The 18,536-nt window shown below is 42.2% G+C and overlaps 1 protein-coding gene across 1 annotated transcript in view; it reads left to right on the top strand.

The window, feature by feature from the left end:
* The window catches only part of grid2ipb (glutamate receptor, ionotropic, delta 2 (Grid2) interacting protein, b), a 32,329-nt gene continuing 13,793 nt past the window's right edge, over positions 1–18,536 (top strand). Inside the window, 6 exon segments of the mRNA XM_070444937.1 lie at positions 1–137; positions 363–479; positions 1,258–1,593; positions 1,835–1,989; positions 15,113–15,394; positions 17,116–17,219. Of these exon segments, the coding sequence (XP_070301038.1) occupies positions 9–137; positions 363–479; positions 1,258–1,593; positions 1,835–1,989; positions 15,113–15,394; positions 17,116–17,219 (1,123 nt within the window). The 5' untranslated portion in view covers positions 1–8.

Genomic DNA, 18,536 nt, shown 5'->3' with positions numbered 1-18,536 from the left:
TCATTGCGATGCCGACGTCCAATCAGTGCTGGCCAGAGGAGTTTGGCTTCCAGCTGGGAGGAAGTGGTCCCAGCTACATCCTGTCTGTGATTGAGGGCAGCAGTGCCTACCTGGCGGGGCTGCAGCCAGGTGACCAGGTCAGAGAGATTCTAGATTCTAAGCTAAACCGAAAGGCCTAATCAGTAATTATTTCAATCCTTTATTTAACCATTATTTAACAAGGCAAGACAATTGACAAACATGCCTTTAATAGTACTACAGGGATGTTATACTACGATGTTATGATAATAGTGTAATAGTATGAACAGGGATTTATACTGGAAAAGCTGTTTCTCGGTCTTATGCTGTCTCTCTGTGATCAGGTGCTGGAGATCGAGGGCCAGAATGTGTCCACTTTGGGATTCCAGGCTGTCATCGCCATCGCTCAGACCCAGAGGAACATCCCTCCCAGCATCGGAGTTGTGTCTCGCATCCAGCAGGTCTGAACTCGCTCTGACTGGGACTCACTTGGCACCATTATGTTGTAGCATGATGTTTGATACTTCTGATTGATTTTAAGTTCCTTTTTCTGTATTTCTGTTTGTGCCTACTGAAAATCCGACTCACTGTATTTCTTATTTTTAAATATTTGTTGTTGTATTTTACGCCCTTTTTCTCCCCAATTCTTTTGATCTTGGCTCATCGCTCCAACTCCCCAACGGGCTCGGGAGAGGCAAAAACACTATTCAATCGATCATGCGTCCTCCAAAACATGACCCACCTAACCGCACTCCTTAACACCTGCCAGCTTAACCCAGAAGCACCAATGTGTCAGAGGAAACACCGTTCAACTGGCATCCCGGGTCAGCCCGCAGGCACCCGGCCCGCCACAAGGAGTCGCTAGAGCACGATGAGCCAAGTAAAGGCTCACCGGCCAAACTCTCCCCTAACCCAGACGACGCTGGGCCAATTGTGCACCGTCCTATGGGACTCCCGACCACGGCCGGTTGTGGCACAGCCCGGGATATGAACCCGGGACCGTAGTAACACCTACAGCATATAATGCAGTGCCTTAGACTGCTGCGCCACTCGGGAGCCCCCGACTCACTGTATTTCTGATACCTCATGTAACCTCAGAAACTGTAGGGGCAATCCTGGATTTGCCGTGCTAATTTCATCGGCAAGGCCATACTTTTCAATTCATTAGTGAAAATAAATTCTCTCTATCTTAATATAATACAGTGAAAGTTAAATAAGAATTAAATCTCTGCTTCTCAGATGGACATCACCCCGGGTCCTGACGGTCGTTTTGGCTTCACCATCGTGGGAGACTGCCCCCTCCTGGTGGAGGATTGTTCCCCCTGCTCTCCGGCAGGACGAGGTGGCCTGCGGGCCGGCGACTACGTCATGGAGGTCAACAGGATCCCGGTGAGGCACCACGAGATGGCGGCGGCGCTGATCAAGGCGTCCCAGGGGCGTACGCTGAGGCTAGGGGTGCTGTGTCTGGGGCCCAGACGGAAAATACGCAGCAGTGAGAGTATGGATGAGATACAGCTTGAGGGAGACGGGATGAGGACGGACCGCAAACACAAGGCCCTGGAGTTCAACAGGAAGGTGAGGCTTTCTATTAAACTAACTGTTGTATGAGTTGGAGCTATTCAGGGGAGTATTGATGTCCAGAGAAAACAACATTTTGAAAGAGAATACTTTACTGTTAAAAAATCATTACGCAAGCCTACTGAGCTTACTTCCTTAGTTAGCTAGTTGGATACTTTTTTGTAAAGGTATACCATCTTTCTTTAGGGAGTCTGTGTACTATATAGGCCCTTCAACAACAGTTATTGATATATTTCAGATTGACCAGATTTTGGGGGAGGAGCCTGAGGTGAAGGAGAAGCTGTTTGCGGTGCTGAAGCAGTATGCTGCAGAGAAGAAGGTTGATTGGCTGGCCTCTGTCCTCCCAGACATCCTCACCACTGACGAGCAGCAGACGCTCATTGGCCACATCAGGTACATACCCTTGAGTCTCTGCTCCCAATGGTATCATCCATAGAATGTAAATAAAGATAAATACTGTAGACTTAATCTGCAGTTGTGTTCAGTATAGGCTCTTGAGAAAGAGGAGGTAGCCTACCACCCGTACTCCCTGCTGAACATGACTCAGATTATGCCCACAGAGATACATTCAAACCTTCCCATTTTGACAAATAGACATCCTAGTACAACCCAGGTGGGATGCAGCCTCCTAAAATCCCAATGTCCCAATGAAAAGTCATGGTAATCTATGGGGATTATTTTGCAATGGGTGTGTAAACAGGCTTTTCCTTTTGCTAATTTTGCTGGTGGAGGGATTACGGGGAGCTTGCTTAGTGTCAAGCATTGTGAACATTATCACAAGACCCCATCTGCTGCAGACAGGGTTCCAAGACCAGACGGAGGGCACACGACACCGGTACCTTGGTCTTGTCTTGAATCGAAATTAAGTTCAGAATCTAAAATGACACCTAGTGTTTTATCTTTATTGCCTGTGAATTAAAATGTGAGGCCAGATTCTCTCTCTGTGCTTTGACAACAACAAGAAGTACCTTGGTCTTGTCTTGATTTAGCTGGAGGAAGTTGTGAGCCATCCAAGTATTTAAATCACAAATACAGTCTAATAATCCGTGGAGCTAAAATCAGACCCCTTGACTTTTTCCACCTTTTGTTACGTTACAGCCTTATTCTAAAATCGATTGAATAGTGTTTTTCCCTCATCAATCTACACACAATATCCCATAATGACAATGCAAAAAAAWTTTTTTTGAATTTTTGGAAAACTGATATCACATTTACATAAGTATTCAGACCCTTTACTCAGTACTTTGTTGAAGCACCTTTGGTAGCAACTATAGCCTCAAGTCTTATTGGGTATGACGCTACAAACTTGGCACACCTGTATTTGGGGAGTTTCTCCCATTCTTCTCTGCAGATCCTCTCAAGCTCTGTCAGGTTGGATGGGGAGCGTCGCTGCACTGCTATTTTCCGGTCTTTCCAGAGATGTTCGATCGAGTTCAAGCCTGACCTCTGGCTGGGTCACTCAAGGACATTCAGACTTGTCCAGAAGCCACTCCTGCGTTGTCTTGGCTGTGTGCTTAGGGTCGTTGTCCTGTTGGAAGGTGTACGTTCGCCCCAGTCTGAGGTCCTGAGCGCTCTGGAGCAGGTTTTCATCAAGGACCTCTCTGTACTTTTCTCCGTTCATCTTTCCCTCAATCTTAGTCTCCCAGTCCCTTCTGCTGAAAAACATCCCCATAGCATGATGCTGTCACCCCCATGCTTCACCGTAGGGATGGTACCAGGTTTCCTCCTGACGTGACGCTTAGCATTCAGGCAAAAAAGTTCAATCTTGGTTTCATCAGACCAGAGAATCTGGTTTCTCATGGTCTGAGAGTCCTTTAGGTGCCTTTTAGCAAACTCCAAGTGGGCTGTCATGTGCCTTCCGTCTGGCCACTCTACCATAAAGGCCTGATTGGTAGAGTGCTGCAGAAATGGTTGTCCTTCTGGAAGGTTCTCGCATCTCCACAGTGGAACTCTGGAGCTCTGTCAGAGTGACCATCAGGTTCTTGGTCACCTCCCTGACCAAGGCCCTTCTCCCCCTATTGCTCAGTTTGGACGAGCGGCCAGCTTTAGGAAGCGTCTTGGTGGTTCCAAACTTCTTCCATTTAAGAATGATGGAGGCCACTATGTTCTTGGGGACCTTCAAGGCTGCAGAAATGTTTTTGTACCCTTTCCCAGATCTGTGCCTCGACACAATCCTGTCTCTGAGCTCTACAGACAATTCCTTCAACCTCTTTGGTTTGATTTTGCTCTGACATGTACTGTCAACTGTGGGACCTTATATAGACAGGTGTGTGGCTTTCCAAATCATGTCCAATCAATTGAATGTACCACAGGTGGACTCTAATCAAGTTGTAGAAACATCTCAAGGACGATTACTGGAAACAGGATGCACCTGATCTCAATTTCGGGTCCCATAGCAAAGTTTCTAAATACTTAAGTAAATAAGGTATTTCTGTTTTTTTCTAAATTAGCAAACACTTCTAAAAACTTGTTTTTGCTTTGTCATTATAGGGTATTGTGTAGATTGATGAGGAAAACAAATAATTTAATCAATTTTAGAATAAGACTGTAACATAACAACATTTTGAAGTAGAACGGAGAGGCCAACCAACCTCTCCAGTCTGTCCAGAAGGACATCATGGTCAACAGTGTTGAATGCAGCACTTAAATCCAAGAGTACAAGGACAGAGAGCTGTTTGGCATCTGTGTTGGCTCTAAGGTAATTTATCACTTTAACTAAGGCGATCTCTGTGCTGTGGTGGGCACGACAACCAGATTGGATTTTTTCCAAAATACAGTTGCCACTTAAAACATTTTTTTGCTGTTTGAAAACCAATTTCTCCAGAAATGAAAGGTTGGATATTGGCCGAAAATTGCTAAGAGCTGAAGATTCTAGATTACTTTTCTTCAGAAGAGGTTTCACCATTGCAGTTTTTAGTGCAGTAGAGAAAGTGCGTGTGAACAAGGAGTGATTAACAATAGCTTGCACTTCTTCAGATATGCAATTAAAAACTGTTTTGAAGAAGGTGGTGGGGATAGGATCAAGAAGGCAGGTAGAAGGCTTAAGTTGTGATGTCACTTTCCTGAGCATGTCTGTGTCAACCAGGGAAAATAACTCCATAGTGCCTTTGCGTGGGAGGCTAGGGCACATATCATCAAACTTCTCATCAGGTCTTGCTTGACGGATACCCAACCTATTGTCGGTTATCTTATCTCTGAAATATGCCGCACACTCATCACATTTAGATGTGGAGAAAAGTTCACATAGGTTTGCGGGGGGAGGATTTATCAGGCCATCAATGGTCAAGAAGAGCACTCTCTCATTATTCTGATTATTAGTGATCCATCTAGAAAAATTAGCCCGTCTGGCATTTCTAATTTACTTGTTATATATGCCATTTAAGACTGATATTCGCTTTTCCTGGGTCACAGCAAGGTCAGTGTACTTAGAAAGCAGGTTTTCCTTTTCTCGCAGCCAAGCTAACAGCCAGAGGATCTCTTCCCTAAGATGCATGATGGTGGTGCATTTCCCAGTTCTACCTTGTCTTTGTCTTGTGATTATGTGGAAATCATCTCACACCTGACGCATGTGCCCAGCCGTGGATAAAAACACTGGTGGGCTAGCACTGCTAGCGTCAGCCTGCTCCATCTTGAGCCAAATCAAATGGGTTGATGACAGACCTGCCAGATGATATTTGGCGGAGTTCACAATAATCACTGGTTGAGTTGAGTGCCATTGATGATCAGAAGTTAAGCTCAACAATGGCAAAGACAGTTTTAGTGTGGTCATTTCAAATTCTACCCGATGTCGACAAATCTTGCCAGCCTTGTTCCTGTCTGAGATCAGCTCAAGGATCTGCCAATTGTAATCATCACTGTCTCTGCCTTTTTGAATTAAATTTGTTTGTTTGTGACCTCAACTGAACTCAGAGAATACTGGCTGCTATGGCTAAAGACTCATGTTGTCAGACATTTTAATTAAGATATATTTGCATAACCATTTGTCTTATGTTTTTTCTTGTGTGAAAACGACCAACAAGACTCTCACTAAACCCTTAATCCAAGTACACTTTTTCCTTTAGAGTTGTCAAGATTACTGTTACTTCTATACTCTATGAAGGGAGTAAATTAGAGAGGGAGATGGGCATATTTAATGTGAGATGACACTTCCTGTCTGTTTCTAAGTCGTTAATCTGATTGGTTGGTATGAGGAATCCATCTGAGGGAATGTGGACCATGTGGTCATCCGGCTGTGGTCTTACCAGACCATATCTTTTGTTATCTGACCTTAACTTGTATTTACTAGAGGGAGGCAATGACACAGAGGTAAACAATGTGGATGTGGTGGATTGTGGGTATTGTATCTCAATGTCACTTACTCGTACAGTCTTTACCGTGAAATACTTGCTTACGAGCCCTTCCCAAAAATGCAGAGTTTAAAAATGATCATAAAAATAAAAATAAAATAGTAACACAAGAAGAATAAATTAAAATACACAAGAATGGAGCCAGAACCAGATCACTGTGCAGAGGTATGAGGTATTTGAGGTACATACACTACCGGTCACTTTTTTCCATGAACACTTACATGAAATGAGTTGCAAAATTAATAGGAAATATAGTCAAGACGTTGACAAGGTTATAAATAAAGATTTTTTATATAAATAAGAATTGTGTCCTTCAATCTTTGCTTTCGTCAAAGAATCCTCCATTTGCAGCAATTACAGCCTTGCAGACCTTTGGCATACTAGTTGTCCATTTGTTGATGTAATCTGAAGAGATTTCACGCCATGCTTCCTGAAGCACCACCCACAAGTTGGATTGGTTTGATGGGCACTTCTTATGTACCATACGGTCAAGCTGCTCCCACAACAGCTCAATAGGGTTGAGATCCAGAGACTGTACTGGCCACTCCATTATAGACAGAATTCTTGCATAGTTTGGAGCTGTGCTTTGGGTCATTGTCCTGTTATAGGAGGAAATTGGCTCCAATTAATCGCCGTCCACAGGGTATGGCATGGCGTTGCAAAATGGAGTGATTGAATTCCTTCTTCAATTTCCTTTTACCCTGTACAAATCTCCCACTTTACCATCACCAAAGAACCCCCAGACCATCACATTGCCTCCACCATGCTTGACAGATTGCATGAAGCACTCCTCCGGCATCTTTTCATTTTTTCTGCGTCTCACGAATGTTCTTCTTTGTGATCCGAACACCTCAAACTCTGTTCTTTTTCCCATCTTCATCTTTTCTTTTTATTGGCCAATCTGAGATATGGCTTTTTCTTTGCAACTCTGCCTAGAAGGCCAGCATCCCGGAGTTGCCTCTTCACTGTTGACGTTGAGACTGGTGTTTTGTGGGTACTATTTAATGAAGCTGCCAGTTGAGGACTTGTGAGGCGTCTGTTTCTCAAACTAGACACTCTGATGTACTTGTCCTCTTGCTCAGTTGTGCACCGGGGTCTCCCACTCCTCTTTCTATTCTGGTTAGAGCAAGTTTGCGCTGTTCTGTAAAGGGAGTAGTACCGAGTGTCGTACGAGATCTTCCGTTTCATGGCAATTTCTCGCATGGAATAGCCTTAATTTCTCAGAACAAGAATAGACTGACGAGTTTCGGAAGAAAGTTATTTATTTCTGGCCATTTTGAGCCTGTAATCGAACTCATAAATGCTGATGCTCCAGATACAAAACTAGTCTAAAGAAGGCCAGTTGTATTGCTTCTTTAATCAAAACAACAATTTTCAGCTGTGCTAACATAATTGCAAAAGGGTTTTCTAATGATCAATTAGCCTTTTAAAATGATGAACTTGGATTAGCTAACACAACGTGCCATTGGAACACAGGAGTGATGGTTACTGATAATGGGCCTCTGTACGCCTATGTAGATATTCCATAAAATATCTGCCGATTCCAGTTACAATAGTCATTTACAACATTAACAATGTCTACACTGTACTTCAGATCAATTTGATGTAATTTTAATGGACAAAAAACGTGCTTTTCTTTCAAAAACAAGGACATTTCTAAGTTACCTCAAACTTTTGAACGTATGTACATGAAGGCAGAGTAAAGTGACTAGGCATCAGGATAGATAATAATAGCAGTAAAATAAAGTTTGTGTATTGTGAATGTGTGTTTGTGTTGTGTCGTAATGCGTGTGTGTATTATGTCGGTATGCATGTGTGTGTTATGTTTGTGTATGCATAGGTAGTGTATGTGAATGTGTGTGGGTTTTGTGTGGGAGTGTCAATGCGGTGTGTGAGAGTGAGTATGTATATGGTGTGTATATATAGTCTGGTGAGTGTGCGTAGGGTCAGTGCAATATAAAGTCAGATCCTTTGGGTACCATTAATATGGTATATCAGGTAGGTAGTGATGCCTAAAAATGTGGGTCCTGAGTTTTTCCTGAACACATGACCAGACCAGAGAAAAGTCTTAGTGATATGATTAGATACTCATTATAGAAATTGTTATTGTTATTGATACTGTACTAAGGTTATAAGGTTGTGTATGAATAATTTAATATTCAAATGCAAAGCTATTTTTTTCAATAAGACAGTGATTCCTGATCCCCAGAGGACAGCGACACTTCTTTCCTTCTTTATTCTCTAAATATAGAATGAGTGGCATTTAACAGGCCATGAAAATGTGTTTGTTTTATTCCACTGGATTGGACTCTCTCCCGCCTCTCCTCCTTTTTTAAATTTCTTTCTTTCTTTCTTTCTTTCTTTCTTTCTTTCTTTCTNAAGTGCACACACAAGCTACTTACGTTCAAAATAGACAATTACCCACAAACACCTAAAACCTAAAACCTTAAATATGGCTCCCAATCAGAGACAACAATAACCAGCTGTCTCTGATTGAGAACCAAATCAGGCAACCATAGACTTTCCTAAACACCTACACTCAACAATAGACATACCTAGACACATACACTCAACACAAACCCATACACTACAACCAACACCCCCTATACCATATAATCACCCAAAACACACACATACCCCATGTCACACCCTGACCTAACTAAAATAATAAAGAAAACAAATAATACTAAGGCCAGGGCGTGACAGCATCCATCTGAGGGATTGGTTGGTATGAGGAATCCATCTGAGGGATCGTTGACCATGTGTTCATCTGGCTGGGGTCTTACCACAGTGGGGAAACTTTACCAATGAGCTATAGCCAGACCACAGCTTTGATTATCTGACCATAACCTCTCTTTACTCGAGGGAGTCAACTACACAGAGGTAATTAAGGTGGATGTCGTGGATTGTGTGGATTGTAGTTCCACGTAACGCAGTTGAATCATCTCAGCATCACTTACTGGTATATCAGGTAGGTAGTGATACCTTATGACTGGGGCCTTGAGTTTTTCTTGACCACGTGACCAGACCAGAAAAAAACTCTGTGTCCTAGAGATGTGATTAGATACCTAGTTATAGCGATTGTTATACTGTAAGATACAGTACTATTTAAGGTTATGTGTGAATAATTTAATATTTAAATGCAAAGCTATTTTGTCCAGTAAGAACATAAGGCAGTGATTCCAGATCACTAGAGGACAGCGAGACTTTCCTTTGGCATCGTTCTAAATATAGACTGAGTGGCATTTAACAGACCATGGAGATGTTTATTTTAGTCCACTGACTCTCTTCCTCTCTCTTGCGTCCCTCGCTCTCCTCCACCCCCCTCTCTCTTTCCATCTCTCTCTTCCACCTCCATCTCTCTCTCTCTTACTCTCTTACTCTCTCTCTTGCTCTCTCCCTCCCTCTTTCTCTCACTCGCTCTGAGGGATTTCTGTGATGGATTTTATCCTCATTATTCTGCTTTAAGCTCTTGCTCATCTGTGGTTGGTGAGAGTTCACTGCTGGCGATGGTTCCTGGATGCAGATTCTACCTCATACCGTTATAATGCATTATTATTTCAAAATTCCGTTTGTGAACCTATGCACTTACTCACATTTATTATTTTATAATCCTCATAACGTTCCTTCTGAAATATGACAGACTACTAACAGTAATGAGCTGTTTGGGGTGAGTACTGGTTTTATTGTTGGGTGTTTTGGGCTGTGGTACTTGCATTTGTCTTGCAGTGGTGTACTGCTGAATGCACAAATTTGTTTCAGTACAGGTAGGGACACTGCAGTGTAGTGTGTCAGACTTGCCGTAGGTGGGCAGATAATTATTCTAGTACAGTACTGTACCTGTGCACTTTTACTCTGAGGGATAGTGTGTGTTGCCTGGCAGCCCATGCTCTTTTTCAGAGACTTATTTTAATGTTTTCTACTATTTATTGTTGTGCAATGATTTAATGCAGTAGTCTGAATTACTTTTTGCAGAATTGAATTCAGTGTTAACTGTATACTTTCTTGCTTGCGTATTGACTCTCGTCACTTGAATGAGACAACATGAAACATTCTAGGATTTTCTACCAGATTATATGATTCATACTTTTTGTCTCTAGCGATTCCTAGAATAAGCGGTAACCTAGAACTCATCATGATAAGTGATGGGGCTTTTTTTGTATCTAATCTCTTGTGTTGTTTTTTCTATAGCTAAAACTGTGGATTATGGAAGCTCCAGACTATTATGTAATTGTAGTCTGTGAAAAAGTTACCCTAAAAATGACTGAATTTAAGGTGCTATTGATCATTTGATTTATTGATACTGCCATGTTTGATGTATTGGTATATGAGTTATTGCTGCCATATTGATTGTGTTTAAGGAAGCTAAACTAATGTCAACAAAAACAGTCTCCTTTAATGTGGTGGTGCATACCATAGAAGTGTAATGTACTGTAACTACCAAAGCCTCCTCCCACATTTACAGTAATTTACAGCATTACTCCATCTAGCAAATCACTTTACAATTTACATCCACTCTCAACCATTGATCTTCCCTCATAGGTCATCATGACATTGCTCTCCCACTGCAACGCTCCATTTCCAGACAGTTTGGAGTGTATTTGATAGGTGTATTAGAGAAATAAACTAGGTTTCAGCTGCGTAATCACCTCCATTACTGGACAATGCTTTATTGGCCTTAAAAAGCTTCCTAATGCTGGAGGACTCAACAACCCCTTTAAACAACACTATTTAACTACAGGCAGAATCACATATTGTTATTATTATTATTATATATCTATATAGGTAGGAGATGCAGGCAGCATGTGCTACAAAGAGTGACAAATGTCTGTTTCTAGAGCGCTCCTCTCTTTTCTGATTATTTGCATGTCGTGGGTAAGAGACTGATCACAGGTGTGTTCAGACAAACCAAGGCTATCTGATGTTTCTGTTGGTAGCTGACTGGCAAATTGGCAATATAACACAATATTGTTGTGTACTAATGATGTTACTGTGGAGATATTCTTTGAAGCTCCATAATCACCATTATGTTACAGTACTGTATGTGTTAATGTCAGAGATCTGTTGAAACTCAAAACTGACCCTGTTTATTGATAATCTGTCCAACATCTGGGTCTGATGGCCACTGACCAACGACATAGTGACCCTAATCACTGTTTTTTAAACCACATGATTATCTCCGAAATCCCTCCCCTCAATCTTTAATGTCCACCGGTCATTTAGTGCCTGGCAAGCGACAGTGTGGCAAAGCAAAGCAATAAATAGCGACAGTACAGTCTCTCACATCTGGAATAGAAATGAAATGAGGTCTCCCAGTTAGATTTCTATTTGTCATTTCTCCCTTTGGAGACATCCATCCTCCCTCCACTGTCTTAGATAATTATAGAGCACCACTCAACTCTGCTGCAAATGAGGTCACATTGGTTGAAAACTCAATTAGTTCCAAAGATAAGACAGTTTCGACAACTTTTATGACGAGGCGGCTGTTTGAAAAAAGAAAATCTTGTATTGATCAGTGAAGGCTTAATTGTAGTTGTGGTGGCAGATAAGGTTTTCTTAGAAATACCACTGAATTACACAAGGAAGCCAGATAATAATATGGCTAGAGATGTAGAAAAGCTTTAGAGAGAAACCCACTCTGTGGGTTGGTGAGAGACCAAGCTAAACGATGCTGCATAAGTACATCACAACAGTAATGAGTGTCCACAAATCGCTTTCCATAGAATAGCAGGTTCTACACGAGTTCCAAATATGTCTCCATGTGTCTGGATAACTCAGTAGCACTGTGGAAGAATCATGGCTAATTAGCAGAACATTCCCCTATGGTGGCTAGAATCCTTATTGTCTCTGAAGAACTTCTCTCTGTGTCCAATTTGCTTGATTTAGCTGTCCAACTTGTTTGAATTTGCATAATTAGCTAGTTCATTTCACACGTTTCTGCATGTTGCTTCTCTTTCGCTCTTTCGCTCTCTCTCTTTCTCTCTGTCCTGTTTGTGTCATATTTTAATTGTGTGGCCAGTTAGTTTGTTTCCCGGAATTCTCCACTTTATTATAATTTATCTCTCGCCACTCATCGTCACCTGCGCCTCATAACACCTACCTGGACCCCATCACCTCCTTGATTATCTTCTCTATATCTGTCACTCTCCTTTGGTTCTTTCCTCAGGTGTTATTGACTCTGTTTCATGTCGGTGTGTTTCGTGTTTATTGTTTTGTTTATTTATTAAAACACTCACACCCTGAACTTGCTTCCCGACTCTCAGCACACTCGTTACATTTATACTGTAAGTACTCACAAGATCTGTATGTTACGCTCGTCGTTTGAATGAGGAGACCAAGGTGCAGCGTGGTAGGCAAACATCTTACTTTATTTAAAATAACACCAAAAAACAACCAAATACAAAACGAACATAAAGTTCTGCAGGCTACACAGCAACTATACAAAATCAAGATCCCACAAACTAAAGGTGGAAAAAAGGCTGCCTAAGTATGATCCCCAATCAGAGACAACAATAGACAGCTGCCTCTGATTGGGAACCCTACCAGGCCAAACAAAGAAATAGGAAAACTAGATTGCCCACCCTAGTCACACCCTGACCTAACCAAAATAGAGAATAAAAGGATCTCTAAGGTCAGGACGTGACACTGTATTGGATGATGTGTTAATTGGGAGCATTTGTTTTAATTCCCATAAACAATTCCATCTGTATTAATGCAATGTTGTTCATCAGTTCTAAGCTAAGATATGCATATTATTAGTAGATTTGGATAGAAAACACTCTGAAGTTTCTAAAACTGTTTGAATGATGTATGTGAGTATAACAGAACTCATATGGCAGGCAAACACCTGAGAACAAAATCCAACCAGGAAGTGGGAAATCTGAGGTTTGTAGGTTTTCAAGTCTTTGCCTATCCAATATACAGTGTCTATGGCGTCATATTGCACTTCCTAAGGCTTCCACTAGATGTCAACAGTCTTTAGAACCTTGTTTCAGGCTTCTACTGTGAAGGAGGAGAGAATAAGAGCTGATTGAGTAAGAGGCCTGGCAGAATGCCATGAGCTCAGTCAGGTGCGCGCCCGTCAGAGGTAGCTGCGTTCCTTTTCCTTTCTAAAGACAAAGGAATTCTCCGGTTGAAACATTATTGAAGATTTATGTTAAAAACGTCCTAAATATTGATTCTATACATCGTTTAACATGTTTCTACGAACTGTAATGGAACTTTTTGACTTTTCGTCTGGCCTGCGCCTCGTGAATTTGGATTTGTGAACTAAACGCGCAAACAAAAAGGAGGTATTTGGACATAAATTATGGACTTTATCGAACAAAACAAACATTTATTGTGGAACTGGGATTCCTGGGACTGCATTCTGATGAAGATCATCAAAGGTAAGTGAATATTTATAATGCTATTTCTGACTTCTGTTGACTCCACAACATGGCGGGTATCTGTTTATCTGTGCTTTTTCCGTAAAGCATTTATGAAATCTGACACAGCGATTGCATTAAGGAGAAGTTCATCTAAAGTTCCATGCATAACACTTGTATCTTTTATCAATGTTTACTATGAGTATTTCTGTAAATTGATGTGGCTCTCTGCAAAATCACCGGATGTTTTGGAAGCAAAACATTACTGAACATAACGCGCCAATGTAAACTGAGATTTTGGGATATAAATATGAACTTATCGAACAAAACATACATGTATTGTGTAACATGAAGTCCTATGAGTGTCATCTGATGAAGATCATCAAAGGTTAGTGATTAATTCTATCTCTATTTCTGCTTTTTGTGACTCCTCTCTTTGGCTGGAAAAATGGCTGTGTTTTTCTGTAACTAGGTGCTGACCTAACATAATCGCATGGTATGCTTTCGTCGTAAAGACTTTTTGAAATCGGACACTGTGGTGGGATTAACAACAAGTTTATCTTTAAAATGGTGTATAATACTTGTATGTTTGAGGAATTTTAATTATGAGATTTCTGTTGTTTGAATTTGGCGCCCTGCACTTACACTGGCTGTTTTCATATCGATCCCGTTAACGGGATTTCAGCCATAAGAAGTTTTAAACCAGCTGTCCGCTGCCCTCTGTGTGTGTGTGCGTGTGGTGTGTGTGTGTGTGTGTGTGTGTGTGTTGTTTTCATCATCAGCTGTTGCTTTTACATCTGTGTCACAATTGCTGTAATGAACCGTATGTTTTATATCTTCAATTAGCAAACAATTAGTTCTCTGATTAAATAACACCATACTGCTGTTATCTTGGTTATGTTATTAAAGACAGACAAGACGATGGCTTTGATCAGTGTGGTTGTCTACATGATGAGAAGATGATAATCCTTCACCTCATATCATTCTCCCTCTGAGAATCCCACAGTTCCTAGAGATGCTCAGAAAAGCTATTGTTCTGCTCCTCAGATAGATAGGCAGGCAGGCAGATAGATAGATAGATGACAGCAAGAGGGAGAGCAAGAGAGGGAGAAATGGAGAGAAAAGTGATAGAGTAATATATTGCTGACTCCCACACCTTTGCTGTTTCTGTGTTGGTATCTGCAGCAGAGTGAATCCACACTGTAGCAAATGACGCCACTGCACAGAGGGCTGGCTCACTGACTAGCTCTATAGACATCTCTCTCCCTCTTTCTCGCTATCCAACCTTCACTTCTCTTCTTTATCCATGGACTACAGCGACTAAATGGAAACACAGCGACTTTTTAGAAGAAGTGCGTTTGTTTTGTTTCTCGTCAATCTATGGATTTCTAAGTATGTTTTATGATGATTCTCTTTCACCAAGTCAACAGTGATATGTATTCAGCTGCGTGAATTTTCTTCTCCAACCTGGATGCTTGTTTCTCAGTTCTAGCTCTGACTTTTTCCTCTGGATCTCAGATCAGGGCTTTGGTATGCGTGGTGTGGTTTTGGGCACCAGAGTTGATACAGACTACTGAGGTATCTAGTAAGACCTTCTGATTCCCGGAGATCTACATAATCTCTGTCTTCATCATCTCTGATTCCTCTGGGCAGAGGTGACAGACTGTTGAGGGGTGACTGCTGAGGTCTACCTGGTGGTAGCCCCTTGGATCCAGGGGGAACTCCACCCATGCACCTCTCCACCCTTCCCCCTACTTTCTCTTCCTCTTTACATGCTGGTCCCTCTCTCACCATGTTCACCAGGATCTTCATCCCCAAGAAGCACCGGCAGCGGTTTGACGAGGCCGTTTCCCAGAGCCTGATCCAGAGGATCTGTCGCAGTAAGAGCATCAGCGAGCCGGGCCCACAGGGCCGTCTGAGACGTAGCCGCAGCGAGGACCACCCCGACCGCCACTACGGCTCCAAACGGGCCAGCTCAGTACCCCGGGACCCCGGGGAGGACGGAGGGGGAAAGGAGAGAGGAGAGAGGGGGCACAGGAAGTCTATGTCGGGCATACCTGTGCATCAATCAGGAGCCAATCAGAGGTTAGTATACAGTATGGTGTATTTAGCTATGACTCCCACTCACCTGAGAGAGAGAAGATTTTGAATATGCTGTTTGTGTGGTTGGAGCTGGAAATAATGGACATATATTGGACTTAAAATGACTACTGAATGACATTTTAAAAATAAGTGTTCCAACCCGCTGGGTAACATCTGGGTAATTCTCTAAATGTTTAAATGTGATGTTTGTTGATAGATGATTTGGAAGCACCTGTTGATTAGGGAACAGTCTCTGTTAACCATTGAGTTTGTTTACTCACCTAATATTATAACGATTATAGCTTTCAGTGTCCAACCTATAATAACATGGAGGAATTAAGATTATGACTCAGAAAGTCAGTACCATACAGCAGTCTCAGCTCAAGCCATACAGTAGCTCACTCCATTCCAGTTTTACAGATACACTTTGCAGTAGACTCAAGTCCATGTTTTACCAACAGCCCCCTCCCCTCCCCATGGCCTATATCCTAATGAGCAGCATGTTGGAATATGTCCTGTGTAATCATCTACCATTATTTATGGTAAACTGCCTTTCGAGGGGTAAGGTTTCAAGTCAACATGGAATAGTGAATAGAGCAATATTGAAATCTCCAGTGATGATAGGTTACTTGATTGATTGTTAATTGAATCATCAACATCATGTTTTTAGCTCCTCTTCTGTGCTGCTTCTTGGGTTATGGAATGGTACTGATGTATATAAAGTGCAAATGGTAGATGAGGGGAGAGATGAGATCTGTTTTCTTCACCTTTTCTAACCCACCAGTTTCTTATCCCCAGTGCTTTGCAGTGCCGAGCCTACCCTCTGTGTCTCTGTACGTATAGCACAGTACAGTACTCTAAAAACCTATTTGAATACTTTTCATCTGTCCCGTCTTACATAACAAGCATAAAGACAATCAAATAGTGGATTTTATCCGTTTCCTCTCCTCTCCTTCTTCTGTTATATTCTCCACCCGGCACAGCCAGAAGAGGACTGGCCACCCCTCATAGCCTGGTTCCTCTCTAGGTTTCTTCCTAGGTTTTGGCCTTTCTAGGGAGTTTTTCCTAGCCACCGTGCTTCTACACCTGCATTGCTTGCTGTTTGGGGTTTTAGGCTGGGTTTCTGTACATCACTTTGAGATATCAGCTGATGTACGAAGGGCTGTATAAATAAATTGGATTTGATTTGATTCTGCTTTATGGAACTCTGTTTATATATATGATGTTGCCTTGAGTAGTTTCCATGGCAACTGTGATATCTCCATCCCAGTCTTTGATGGTAATGCTTCTTTCTGGGAGCCAGGGAACAGAGGCATCACTGTCTGAGCTGGAAGTTACACTTGTTATGTGGTATTCCTACTGGACACACTAGCTGCTGTTTATTTTTTACTCATTCACATTCCTTTATTGTTCAAGTTACATAACAATATAGTTACATAACAGACAGCGTGATGTGGGCATGATAATATGAAATCCCTGTAGAATTGTTATTTACTGTTGAGAATGCTAGGCTATTCTAAACACCAGTAGTACTTGATAAATACAGTTGAAAGCTGTTGAAAGCCCATTGATAAAACATCAGTACACAACAAAGGTAGTAATGTAGTTCCTGAAATATTACAACTATAATGTTACAACCATATCTTTTCCTACTTCTACTGTAAAAATGTATACAAATGTATGTTCTGACAGAAAATAATAGACACTTTGTAATGTTCCCTCAGCCTCCGTGCTCCTCCTAGGACAGTAAGGGTTTACAGAGGGAAGAAGAGTTTTGGGTTCACCCTGAGGGGGCATGCCCCTGTCTGTATCGACTCTGTCATCCCAGGTAAGTTATGACGCACTGCTGATTACACTTCTGTATGTGGTGTGTTGGGTGGATGAAGTTCTATGTTTTGTGTTGGGTAACACTGTATTGTACTGGGCTGGTATCAGGTGGGTGTTGTTGGCTGTTGGGGATGCTGTAGTCAGTAGTGGGTGTTATGTGTTTGGGATGCTGTGATCAGTATTTTATGTATTTATTTATTTAACCTTTATTTAACTAGGCAAGTCATTGGGATGCTGGGCAAGTGGGATGCTGTGGTCAGTAGTGGAGGTTGTTAGGTGTTGGGGATGCTGTGGTCAGTAGTGGAGGTTGTTAGGTGTTGGGGATGCTGTGGTCAGTATCGGTAGTTGGAGGTTTGTTTTAGGTGTTGGGATGCTGTGGTCAGTAGTAGCGAAGGTTGTTTGAGGTGTTGGGCATGCTGTGGTCAGTAAGTGGAGGTTGTTAGGTGGTTGGGGGATGCTTGTGGTCCAGTAGAGTGGAGGTTGTGTTAGGTGTTGGGGCATGCACTGTGGTCAGTAGGTGAGAGATTTGTTAGGGTGTTGGGGATGCTGTGGGTCAGTAGTGGAAGGTTGTTTAGGTTGGGGTGATCGGCTGCAGTGGTCTAGTAAGTCGATGGTATTATGCATTTAGAGCGGTTGCGGCTCCTATCAATGACTGCACTGTGCGTCCCAGTAAGTACAGAGAGGGTTTTGATTTAGGTATAGTTCGGGCGATACCGCCACCGACCTATGTACGCACTGTGGTCATAGTGGGACAGAGGTTTGTTAGGTTGTTTTGGATTATTGTGGTCAGTATAAAGTGGAGGTTTTTGTTAGGTGTGTTTGGAAGCATGCTCGTGCTATAAAAACAAGATAGTGCCGAGACGGTATTGTATATCTACTTCTCACAAGGCAACTACTCGACCAATAATAAGAGGCAGAACAAAGGCTCGTCTAACAACCGTCAGTGTTGGGACACACCTGGATGCTGTGGTCAGTAAGTAGAGGTTTTTGTTAGGTGTTGGGGATGCTGTGGTCAGTAGTGGAGGTTGTTTGTGTTGGGGATGCTGTGGAGCATAGTGGAGGTTGTTAGGTGTTGGGGATGCTGTGGTCAGTAGTGGAGGTTGTTAGGTGTTTGGGATGCTGTGGAGCAGTTAGAGTGGAGGTTGTTAAGGTGTTTGGATGCTGTGGTCAGTAGTGGAGGTTGTTAGGTGTTGGGGATGCTGTGGTCAGTAGTGGAGGTTTTTAGTGTTTGGGTGGATGTATGGTCAGTATGGAGTTGTTTTAGGACACTGTTGGGGATGGGGCTGTGGGGTCAGCTAGTAAGTTGTAGGGTTGTTGG

Source organism: Salvelinus sp. IW2-2015, linkage group LG8, assembly GCF_002910315.2.
Source record: "Salvelinus sp. IW2-2015 linkage group LG8, ASM291031v2, whole genome shotgun sequence".
In the NCBI taxonomy this organism is placed as follows: Eukaryota; Metazoa; Chordata; class Actinopteri; order Salmoniformes; family Salmonidae; genus Salvelinus; species Salvelinus sp. IW2-2015.
Note: the sequence above shows the minus strand (reverse complement) of the source record. Positions and strands in the feature narration are given on the sequence as shown.